The sequence below is a fragment of the Aplysia californica genome, unplaced genomic scaffold, assembly GCF_000002075.1.
Source record: "Aplysia californica isolate F4 #8 unplaced genomic scaffold, AplCal3.0 scaffold00476, whole genome shotgun sequence".
NCBI classification, from domain to species: Eukaryota; Metazoa; Mollusca; class Gastropoda; order Aplysiida; family Aplysiidae; genus Aplysia; species Aplysia californica.
Genome location: NW_004797746.1, coordinates 76,771 through 89,925, shown reverse-complemented (window position 1 = coordinate 89,925; position 13,155 = coordinate 76,771). Strand labels below are relative to the sequence as shown.

Genomic DNA, 13,155 nt, shown 5'->3' with positions numbered 1-13,155 from the left:
TGCTTTTTATTTGGGGTGAGTACTACATATAAGTATAAGATTAATTGATGATTTTTGTGTTGTCTCAGGCCTGTATGGTGGAAAATGAAAACGAGGAGGACCCATCTCAAGAGACCATCACATTCCTGTACAAGTTTGTGAAGGGGGCTTGTCCCAAGAGTTACGGCTTCAATGCAGCCAGACTAGCAAGTATTCCGGAAGAGGTATGCATTACACGCTGCTTGCAGAGGGTAAAGTGTGTCTGATTTAATGATTGATAGTTTGTCAGTCACAAGAAAAATGGGCTTAAGTAGCCTACCTCCAAAGTGATAGGCCCATCCAGTTTAGTAGAGCTTAAGAAATTTTGTTGTTGTTTTTTTTTTAACCAAGAGAGATGATTTACTTTTTAAAATAATGATTCAGAGACCTTGCATCCATGATTGGTTGGTTTTTATTGTCAGCTGTAATTCAGTTTCAAATAACTGTCATCTTCTTGTCCTTGATGCGTCACATACATCGTAGGACTAGTTTCGATTTCAGCTCACTCTGAGAAATGTACTGTGTGTATACACAAATAGAAGTTGTCAAAGGGGGCTCTCGTGGTTAAGGTGTTGGCCTCTCATTTAAAGGTCCCGGGTTCAAATCCAGGTAGCGACCGAAAACAAATTTTCTTTTCTAAAATTGTCTCCTTTCACCTCCTTTCCTGCTCTCTAGCAATGTTCTGTTGTCTGCTTTCGTCTCCTCTTCCTGTCCCCACCCCTTCACCCCCTTTGCCCCCTCCTGTGGGCTCCTGACTCTTTCTGCAGCCTTTCTACTGCTACTCCTTGGCTCCTTCTTACTGCTGTCTTTCAGCCGCACCCCTGATCTTCTTGTAGGAAAGATCTATGCCTAGCCTTCTCGGACAAGGGCGAAAAATCTCAGAGGTCTCGTGTGCAAGTTGCGCACACTAAAGATACCTTGGTGGTCTAAAATCGATAAGAGTAGGCTTTGGCCGCCACCTGGGCAAGATTCGAAATTTCCTGCCAACTGAAAAAGTTTAATGTGTCCTGTGCGTCAGTATGACCTTATGCAGTTGCGAGCGCCGTAAAACACTTACCAGAAACAAAAAAGTTGTCCAAAAGACTGAAACGAGGCGACCGGTATTACTTGACCACAACCTGAACGGTCAACCTGTTGATGACGTAACATACGAAAATGTCTCCCAGAGAAGTAATTTAAATATGTTGTATGTGGATACAAGGTTCATCACATTGATCTAAATAGCTCTGTCTTCAGTGGGGGCTCAAACCTTCAAAGGAATTTGAGATAATTTTGTAGAGGTTTGGATAAAAAAAAGTTTAACTGCGCTTAATTCAAAACACAGCATAACTATTTGCTTCATAATATTTAATGAAAGCGGTGCTGCTAAAAAAGAGTGAACGAAAGAATTATTATTTGATGATGTAGATGAAAATTGTTATTTTATCACATTAATAGTGTGGGTGGTTGGTGGGTGCTCTGATGGGGTTTGCTCCTTCTTTCCTATAAAAAATCTGTCAGCTCTATCTCCCCTCCTTTTTTGTGTTTGTTAGTTACTCTCTTGTAACACCTCTAATCTTCGGCACTTATATGACCTTATTGTTGTGTTGCAAGTGCCGTAAAACTCTTACTAAAACTAAAAACATTAATAGCAAGTTTTTTTTAGGGCTCAATACATCACATAAGAAAAATCAAGAAACTTTTTGTTTCGGCAGGTCATTCAGAGCGCCCTGAAGAAAGCCAAGCAGTTTGAGCAGCAGGTGGAAGACATGAGAATCTTCAGGTTGGTACTAGTGGCCCATGCATGGACTGTCCACATTTGATGTTTTTAGGAAAACTTATTTAGCCGAGGATAAACTGCAGCAGAAACTGAAATATCTGAAAAGCTGTCTTTTTATGTTATAAATTTGGGGGTATTTTTTTCTCTCAAATTTCTTCCGTGTTGTCACCTCTGGGTGGGTCTCCTTTTCTATTTCATTAATGAATATCTGGTGTAAGTAAGTATTCTCTGATCTTGGAAATCCCGCGGGGCAGTGCCACTGAAGTGTCTTTAGGCCATTCCCATTGGGGGGACATTAACATTTTCTTATGTCAGTAGAATTGTAAATGGGCTGATTCATCAATGTCATGCTCATAACTGCCTGAACTGCAACAGGGGACGGCTACATTTTCTTTCCTAATCCTTACTATCATCATTTTTCCTCTACTTCTTCTGTATGTTTGTCACTCTTGTGACCCGCTATTTCTGGGGTGCCTTGATAGTCAAAGTAGACTTTGTGCTGTTGAAGCTAGAGAGGTGAGCAGAGTAAGTCTGATTCCCTGTAAAGACTTCTCTGTTGACATCCACCCCATGGCGTTCATATGACCTTATGCAGTTGCGATTGCTATAAAACCTCTACTAAAAACTAAACTAAGTACTCTCTGATCTCGGATCATCCAATCATATCCCAAGCAGCCAGTCCAAGTTGAGACCCTGACAGTGACAGGCGTGGTTGAAACAATCCACCTTCTAAATGATCTAATAATGAGAATAACAATTTGCATATTTATATAGCACATATCCAGGCTCTACAGCATGCTCTATGCGATTTATTTACAACAACATTACCCCTGCAGACCCTAGAACACTCAGAAACATTTTTAGCTCTCCAGGATTCATACACTGTAAACTGCGGATTGCACACATGCTCAAACACTGACGAAGTGCCCAAATTTTTTTAATCTACAGCTGGGTACCCTTTCCCACCTGGGAGAAGTAAGGAAAATTCGTGTTAAGTGCCTTTCCCAAGGAAACAATGTCGGGCCCCCTGATGGGATTCGAAACCATGATCTTGCGGTTGAGAGTCGATGAAGACCTATTATTGCATGTATTATTGTACGTACCATTATAAAGGGATCAATTTTTAAAAAGTGTTATTTCATTCCCCATTAGTTTCATGTGAAATTTTTTAAAATCTAAGTTTACTTTAGTTTTCCGTTCTGTTATATGGAATTCACAATGGGTTTTTGGTTTGTTTTATTTTTTATTTTTTATTTATCTTCCAGACATGTTTGGTCGGGTGACATCAAGGACATGAGAGGGTGCTTGAGACAGACACCGTGATCAGCTTACGTCTACTTTCTACCAAAGAGTGACAGTTTGTTGTGCATACAGGGAAAGAGATGACAGAAGTTTGTATGGCTATAGCACAGGTGTCAAACTCAAAACCCAAGGGCCTATTTTGGCCCATCGAACAATTGTGTCCCGCCTGCAAGAGAATTTTAACACAGTACACTCTAACTTGCCCGCGATCGCCCGCGGAATTTCTCTACGCGCTCCTCCCTAACTCGCCCAGAATCGCCTGCCCTGACCAGATGTCTTTAGAAACGGATATCTTGCCTTAACAAAACTCTGGGGCTGAGATTTTGTTTTACATAGTTATTGCAAAATGTTTCTTTTTCCGTTTGATACCGAAACGAAATTTTTCAGGTTAGCCGTTTTAGTTTAGTATTACAGCCGATCGAAGTGCGATCTCGTTTCCAACACTTTGAGGGTGTCTTGATTTGTTGAAAAGCGAAACAATTGAGTTTGAAAAAGGAAATAACGGTGGATTTGAGCAAGAACCAAAAAAAATGACAAATCAGATGTTGATGAAAACGTTGTTGCAAGAGTTTGGGGTGATTCAGATCAATCAGATGTAGAATTTAGATCTAGGGCCCGACCATGAGGCTGAGAGTAAGAGTGACAGGTCGGACACTCAAATTGAACTAAAATTAGAACATTTCCAACAGTTTGTGCATACATAAAGTAATATTTTTCTGAAACTACATTCATTTTTTTCTAAATTCTAGTTTTTCAGGATTTTAAAAATTTGCTTAGTATTTTTTTTAATGTTTTTTTTTTTTTAATGAGTTTATTGACAAGAGGTAGGTTGCTTCCCCTTGCGTAGGATCTTGGGGTAGACTTCCTGTCCAGACCCTTAGCGTGTAATGTGTTAATTTCTCCCTCTCGAGAATCTCCATAACACAGAACTTTACTCAAAACATGAAACAGCCTCGTAATCAAGAAAAGAGAAAAGATGCCGTACTTCAAGCTCTGAAATATTTTGATAGGCATAAGAATGAAAATTGGTCTCTGCTTTGGTGTGTTATTATGTTAACTTTTGTCTGTTTTGATTCCCATTATAATTGTTGAACTCGTTTGCTGCCAGACCCGAGGAGTTTCGGGTAAAATCAGTAGATGGGGTGCAGCCATTATGAAATTCCTTGAGTTCAAGTTCCTTATGGTATTTTATTTTCTGTTATTGGATGTGTTACTGGGCTGATCTTCTTGGGGGGGGGGGGGGGGGTTCTAACTGCTGTCCCTTCAAGATATCTTAAAAATGTATTTTGCATTGTGCAGAATGTTTTTTTGCTTTTTTGCATGTTAAGTTTCATTGTTGGATGGTGAATAATGTCACGCCAACCTAGCGTCTTTAGAAACGACGAGACTCTGATGCCGAGATTTTGATTTGCATAGTTATTGCAAAATGTTTCTTTTTCCTTTTTATATATCGAAACGAAATGTTTCGGGCCTGTAGTTTTAGTATTAGAGCCGATCGAAGTGCGATCGCGTTTCCAACACTTCGAAGGAGTCTCGACTTGTTAAAAAGCAACACAACTGAGTTTGAAAAAAGAAATATGATGGATTTGAGCAAAAACAAGCGTATGACAAATCAGATGAATCAGATTTTGATGAAAATGTAGCAAGAGTTTGGGGCGATCCAGATTGATCAGATGTAGAATGTAGATCTAGGGTCCGACCGCGAGGCTGAGAGCAACGGGTCGGACACCCCGATTGAACTAAAGTTACAACATATCCAACAGTTTGCGCATACATAAAGTTATATTTTTCTGAAACTACGTTCATTTTTCTTTTTAACTTTTATTTTTTCAGGATTTTTGGAATTTGTTTAGGTTTTTTTTTAATGTGTTTTTTAAAACGTTTGTATTTACGGGAAGTGGGTTCCTTCCCCCTGCTTAAGATCTAGGAATAGGCTTCCCGTCCCAACCCTTAGGGTGTAATGTGTTAAGTTGAACTTTGGACGAGTTGATCTTTTATTTCAGTCCCCCGACATGATCAACTCATCCGCAGCTGACTAGTTTTTGTAGCTCAGTGAGCGTTGACCCAATTTGGCTTTGGCCCGATACCTCTCATGTAATTTGAATTTAGAGTCCCCTGTGCGATTGAGTTTGACACCCCTGGTCTATAGACATTCACATTGCTGTTCAGGATTATATCATGTCTCTTGCCAAAATCTCAGATGAATTTGTAAGTTGATTGATGAGACTTGCGTCTCTGTCTTTGATGAGTACTGTAATTTTGCATGTTGCTGTCTGCAGATTATAGCCCTGTATGACATTAACCTCAGGAATTTGTCACAACTGCTTTTTATTTTTATGATTGAGCAGAAAAGTTTTGTCAGTATTCCATTCATCAACATTTTGTACCTAAATTTCATGTTCAATATCGTTCTTCGCATTAGCCTATGTTGATAAGTCTCCACTGCCTGTTTTTGTGTTTAACTTTGTTCATATTTTGTCTGTGTGAGCTTAAATGTTGGGTTTTTTTCTGGCTCCAAATGAAATTGAGAATCCAGTTGTTGTTTTTTTCTTCGAGATTTCAAAAATGGCCTCTTGTATTCTCTTACAAACATATTATATTGTCTGTGTCCAGCAGTATGACTCACATAGTTAGCTTTGGACATTTAAATATTTTTGTAAAGGTTACCCTGCATGTCTGTTTTCAAATGTTTCTAACATACATGATGCATGTACCGTAATGTAAAAAAAATGTTTTGATGTTTTTCGTTGTTAGAATAGAAAGTATTCAATAAAGGTAGGCCTATATTTTGTAAATTTATTCTTCGGGTTATTTTGTTTTGTTTGGATGTTCATGAAATAGACCTGTTTATTTTGTAAAGATAGTACATGTAGAAGGCCTGCAGTCGACTTGACTTTTGTTGAACTCTGTTACTTTTTCTCGCGTCCCAACACCTCTTTTTCTGTAGTTTTGTTGAACTTTGGATGAGTTTATCCATTTTTCACGAGACCAACTCTTCAATAGTTGATGCAAATGGTTTTGGGGTTTATTATAAACTAGCTGGGTACCGCTTTTGATGAACGGACTCAAAAGAATCGATCGTTAAGTCATTGTGGGATCAGTGGGCACTGCATGTGAACGGAAGCCTCACTTGTTTACAATGGCATCTTAGAAGACAAACTTTCCCAAGATTAGATCTAAACGTAACTAATGCAAAACTGAAAATTAAACTGCAGTGACTTCAGACTCCTTAATATACATGTAACTGTGCACCCTTTATATAATTCTGAACCACCGTTTGGAAGTTTTAGGTGACCAAAGTGACAAACTTTCACAAATATATACATGTATATATAATATATAGATTATGCTCCCATTGTCCCATAAGTGGACACTGTCACTAGTTTTTGCTTTTGTAGCATGCTTCATGAAAGGACATGCTAAGGACATTTGAAATTTGTCACTGTCAGACACCACTGTATTTTTTAAAAAAATAGAAGACCGAATAAAAATATGAAGAATATACATAAGGTAATGTTGCTACTATCCAATAAAAAAAGAAATGGTACATGTATAGGTTTCACGACCTTACTAACCCTGTTAGGTTATTTGAGAGGAAGGACCTCTGCGTTTAGTTTAATGTCCGTCTTCGAAAGGACCGGGCCAAATAGGAAACTTATGTTAAGTGCTTCTCCCAAGGACACAACGTCGAACCGAGCTGAGGCTGAATGAAACCACCGAACCTGCAATCTTACACTTACAATTACTGGTCCTGTAGTGTGACATGGCCACACTGTTCAATAAGTACTTGTCCATTGTGTTCTATATCAGACAAGAATTTCTTTGGTGGAACTCCCAGTTTGGGGTTTAGGACTAGATCTCTATATGTATATTTTTTTTAGCAATATTATAGTATTACAACACTTTCAACACAAATAGGTCATATACCCGAAGAAAAAATTGCAAAACTCCAACGCATTCAAAACAATGCTGCCAGGCCAGTATTAAAGCAATCAAAACGCCATCATGTGACTCCCCTACTTAAAGAGCTCCATCGGCTTCCACTGAAAGCGAGAATTGAATATAAGTTAGCCCTACTATGCTTTAAGGGTCAAACTAACCAGTCTCCCACATACATTCAAGAACTCATTGTATCATACACACTATCATGTGAACTAAGATCCAGTGGCTCTAGACTAATTTCAACACCTCGTGTGTGTCTGAAGAAATATGGTGAGAGAGCTTTTTCTTTTTTCTGGGCCAACAGTTTGGAACACTCTCCCTCATGATTTGAGGAGCGAAATAAAACTTGATACCTTCAAAAGGGGACTCAAAACACATCTATTTAAGAAATATTTTAATTAATGGACAGTACCTTTGCCTTTTTGTATGAGCATTTTTTATTGTCTGAAAGAATGTTGCTGTCAAAAAGTGCGCACATGATGAATTTGTATGGTGTTAGTATGAATGCGTTTTTAATCTCCTATGTACGCCTTGGGCCCATGCTGTGGGGAAAGGCGGGATACAAATGCTCTTATTATTATTATATATAGGCCTACCAAAGATATGAGGTGCTGTTACTGTACAGTAACACAAAGAAAAGATGGAGGAAAGATAAGGACGGTAGAGATGTTTGCTTTTGAAGGAAAGAAGAAAAACCTCACCAGAGCACCCACAAGACTTTCTCTGGTGGAACTTCCACTTTGGGGTTATTAAGGACCACACAGTCACATCACTGGTTCTATTTAATAATAATATTAATAAATAGCATTTGTATACCGGTAGTGCATATTATATATCCCCGCTCGACAGCAAGCTCTATGGGCTTTGCACTATATTATATTATTACCCCAGCAGACCATAGAACACTCAGAAACATTCTCAGCTTCCCAGGAAGCATACACAGTGCAAGCAGCTGATTAAGCGCTCAAACACTAACAAACTGACAAGATCTTTCATTGTCTCAACTGTCAAGAGCTGGGTACCCATTCCCACCTGGGGGAAGTGAGGAAAATTTGTGCAAAGTGCCTTTCCCAAGGACACAAAGTCGGGCCCCTAACGAGATTCGAACCCAGGACCATCTGTTGCGGGTGTGAGAGCCCAACCGCTAGGTCAATGACACAACAGGTAGTTGTTTGATTTGAAAAAGTAAAGTCAGCTGAAGAGCCATATATTGTACAATGATGATACAGTGATAATTCAGACTTAACATAGTTAATTAAAAGGATCACTTGCAAACACTCTTGAGTGGTCTTCTTGGGTAGAATTGCTCGTGGCCGTTCTTGGACCGATCCAGTGGCTTGATGGCGTTGCCTCGGGCGGACAATGACAGAGTATGACACTGCAAGCCTTCTGGCAACTTCTCGAGCCCAAACTCCACCCTGCAGCCATGCCATAGCCCTGGCACCATCAACAAAGTCTCTCAGCTTTCGTTTTGGTGACATGTTGATGCGACTCTGGATTTTGCGCAAACGGCGGCTTATAAAGTTATATTGCAACCAAATGGCAAAGTGAACACAGTTCGAGACAGTACGTCCATTTATGACATGCACTAGAAATTTTAACTGAGGAATGTTCGTGGTGTAGGACACAAGTCGATAAAAAAACAGCAAATTTGGCTAAAATTCCTTGAGGATTTCCGAGCTGCATGCATGTGGTGGTTTTGCCCTTGTAGGAAGCTTTGCAGTACGCAATTTTCAAACGCCCTTTTAGGTCATTTAGGGTGTTTTTTCAACAGTTTCGTCGTTGTGACCTGATAGTTCCAGATGTCAAACAAAAATTAGATATTTCTAAAATTTTTATCGATATTCACAGGGGTCGCCAACCCGTGTCTTCCCTTAAGATGAACTTCGGATGAATTGATCTACTTTTCACTCCTCTGAGTACTCCGACAACATCAACTCAACTGCAGTCGACTTTAAGTATAGAAGCAGGGATGGACCTCAGTAGAACAAGAACATCCATCAACCACCACCACAATTCTTTTTACTTTTCCAGTGACCATTTAGATCATTTAGTGGGCAGGCTGCTTTGACTTTGACCTAGCCCATCGGGCTAACTTGGGATGATTGAGATACAGCGGATACTTGATAAAAGAAGAAGAAACTATTAAGACAAAGAAACAGCATACACAACAAAGTCATTTTCAAGCTGCACAAGCCATCTACTACCACTAGAAAAAGAATTGAAGGCCGCTAAGAATGAGCTGAGGCATTAGACCAAAAAAAACAAACATTCTGGTGAATTACACATGGGTCTCAACTCAGAATTTTTTTTTTAAAAAGGAGGAACTTTCCGTGTTATCGCGACAGAAGACCATTTTCGTGGGACACCCATTATTATTATACTGTTTAAGCCTAGAATGCTGAGATAAAAACCATCGATTTATCAAAGCAAGGTTATTTCATACCAATTTGAGGGTTTGGAAAATAATTTCAAGTAAAAGAGTCTCTTACCAAATATTTACATCACAATCTTGATTATGTACAGAAAGTGGTGATGCATTACTGGGAGGTGCTCCTCTCAGCAGTGGAGTTTAGCAGAGGAAATGGCGGAAGCGCAAATCCGCTAAATAGTGGAATATTCAGACCCCTGGTAATAATATATGTATTAATACAGTGTTACCAAAAACAAACATGAACACACAACACAATACATATGTACATATATTTAAAAAATCAAAGACCAACTTTTTATCCCCTGAATTATAATACTTTGTATTCAATGAAATGCATGACATTATTGCAGACTTTACATCTTAAAAAGCATCAAAGAAAGAAACAATACAATAGAACATCAATTATACATATATGTATTGGGTCATAAAAATATGCAAGCATGCACCGATTTTTTATTCATTAAAACTCTCGTATCAAAACATGTACACTTTCCAGCTAAAACTTATATTGTATTTTTGTATGTTGTCATTATTATCAGACTTACACCTCACCCTGTTCTACCCCAACATCTCCCACTACTCGTTTCGCCCGCTTCCATATCCAGCACAATCACAGCAAACAGCACATTCCATTATATCACATAAATGGTTCAGGACTTTTCAGGAAGAATCTAGAGTTAAACTTAACCTTTAGTTTTCGTAAGAGTTTTATGGCACTTGCAACACAATAAGGTCATACAAGTACCGTCACCGAAGATTAGATGTGTTACAATAGAGTAACAAACACAAAAAAGGAGAGTAGATAAAGACGATAGATATTTGATAGGAAAGAAGAAGCAAACTACACTAGAGAACCCGCCAACCACCCACTTATAACAGCTACTCTACATCAGATCAGCAATTATAAAAAAGTAACATTCTCCATGGCCTCATTCGTTTGTTGAAAATGGCTCTAGGTATCGGATGTTAAAAAAAAATAATTTCTAATTGAGATAGGCGGAGGCAGGCATTGATGAGCACACATACCTCTTGCACAAAAATTGTTAAAATTTGATTTTCGCAATTATATAAAGACAGGCTCAATCTTATTTTGATAGACCTATATCCTTCACATGTGTTCATATATATGGTTGTTATAAAAGATTCTAATATTATCTGACAGATAAGAAAACAGTCACAAAGCTATGCCTTTTACTTTTAGAAACACAATACTCAAATTAAAACTTTTCAGTTTGTAAAAACACACAAAAAAGCCTGAAACTGAAACATGTTGTAATCTAATAATTTCTGAGCACTGTTGGTCCTCAAATCCTACCTAATTCATCTTAACTCTTAACCCTGCTGTTGGCATCCCCCTGTTTTTGTCTGGCATATAGATAGTAGAGTGATATAAAAACCAAGATTTTTTTTTCAATTCCCATGGCTCAGGTACGGACAACAATACCCCCACTCACTGTAACATTATGGAATTCAAGAGAGAAGTTGCCCAAATTCTCCCAGAAAATGGATTAAAAAACAGGAATAGGCAGTGCAATAATTACCCAAAAATCTTAACTTTTGCCTTGACGTACACCGGTATCAAACATGTCATGGAAGTGTAAACTAACATTATCTTCCCTGGAATACCATGATGTTATTCATAATATTCTGCTTTAACAATATATGCAAAGCATTTCACCTGCAAGTCTATTAAAACTTCATGACGATACTGATATAGGAATACTTTAATGGCTAATAACACTAATAACAGGCAAAAAAAATACTGTTGGCCAGTCACATGACTGTCTGACAGCTATGGCACAGAGAAACAAAAGCAGTTGTGTCACAACACGGTGGAATCAGGCGCTCGTCAATTTTCGGACTTGTGGAGTTATTGAATGAAATCGCCTGAAATTTTTGTCATATATCTTGCTTTCTATGAAAAAATACCCATCCTATCTTGAAAAGACGCTGAGATATTTCCGATTGAAGGAGGTGGGGGTAGCCTTGTTTAATTAAAATTAACGAGAAAATGGCCGCCAAAGTTTCGTAACTTCTATAACTTGAGACTGAGAGTCCTTGAAAAAGGAAAATGTGCATTTTTGTGCCATTAACACTTTGCCCCAAACTGGGCGCTGATTGGCGATGGTAAGAAGCCATCCCTTTTCCCAAACGGGACGCCGATCGGTGACAGTATGAAAGCATGTACCGCAACTGTATCCTGGTCCGTGGGGAAAAGTATTGCGCGCTCTGCGAGGGTGGAAAGTGTTAATCAATATTTTTTTTATTGATAGGTGTTGAGCCAAACAGCAAAAGTTAAAAAAATATTGCCAAACTAGAGAAAAAAATGCCTGTTTCTTCAATTTCCTTGTATTTTGACGAGCGCCTGATTTCACCACGATACCTCACAAATGTTCAGCTATTGTTAGGAAATAAATTATTTAATACATGTCATAATATTTGAAACAGACTGGCAGTACTCACTGTAGCATCGGTTTTATTTCACAGGTTTAAAAAAATAATAATAATAAAAGAGAACTAATTAAATTTTACGTCATGTAAGAGAAAAGTATTGCATCATCATTCAGCACATATTTCAGAGCTGAGATCAAAGACATGGCAACACTACAAAGGTGAACTCTGATGTTGAGCTGATTAATAAATTATATTTTATACATCATGCTTTCCAGACTCTACACTCAACACTCTTGTGTGAGAGAGAGAGAGAGAGAGAGAGAGCGCGCCCAGTGAGAGAGAGAGAGAGAGAGCGCCCAGCACGGGTCAACATCAGTCAGTATCATTTATGATTTGGAGCAAAACACTTCACAGTAATTTCTGTCACTTCTTTAAAGATAAAGTTCACAACTATTCCCAAAAAAATATTGACGTATTAATATTATATAGGGTCATAAAAATTTGTACGACTATAGCTAACTGACAACACACTTGAATTCAAAAGATACTAGAGAAAATATCACATTCCCCAATATATGAATTTTAAGCACTAATCGACAGAACACAAAAAAAGAGTTGCAACATACATTGACAAAAGAAGTTTTTCAGAAAAACAGGAAAATAGACGGATAATAATGAAGAACTCTGTGATTAAAATAGAACTAACAAAATAAATGCCTATTTGAACAAATATCTTCTGAGTATTTCATGCAATCAACAGAAATGAATTGTTGAAACTTAAATCTAGATCCAGGCTGATCAACAAAAACAATATTTTTTTCATCGTAATTTTGTTTTTACTAACAACATAATAATCATTTTGCCCTAAACTGGTCAACATTCTATACAATAACTGATTCAAAAATATGTTGAGAAAAATACAACAAACTCTCAGGGAAAAGAATAATACTAACATAATAGGTAGGCAGAGCATGTGGTCAAAATCTGACCATGAAAGCTTACCTTATGTGAGGACGATTAAAAAAAGAAAAAAGAACAAAGAATGGGTACGAAAAGTGGCACATATTTGCTGAGTCACAAACACAAAGTCAGCCAGATCTAAGGTGAAGATTGTAACAAGCACACATATTTCAACAGCCACGTGACTGGAACTTGCTTTTAAGGGAGAAAAAAGTTATATAGTATAGAACAAATTAATCATATGTTTGACTTAACTAATACAGGAGAAAGTTGTCGGCACAAAACTGGATTTTGACACAGACTTAAGATATATATATTTATTCTTCAACCAGATAGGGCAGGCGAA

General features: G+C 38.0%; 1 protein-coding gene across 1 annotated transcript in view; it reads left to right on the top strand.

Moving 5' to 3' along the window:
• LOC101859588 (DNA mismatch repair protein Msh6) overlaps positions 1 to 4,042 on the top strand; it is a gene marked incomplete in the record, with an annotated part of 50,897 nt that extends 46,855 nt beyond the window's left edge. Inside the window, 3 exon segments of the mRNA XM_013086531.2 lie at positions 69 to 203; positions 1,713 to 1,780; positions 3,043 to 4,042. Of these exon segments, the coding sequence (XP_012941985.1) occupies positions 69 to 203; positions 1,713 to 1,780; positions 3,043 to 3,100 (261 nt within the window).
• Positions 4,043 to 13,155: the final 9,113 nt, after the last annotated feature.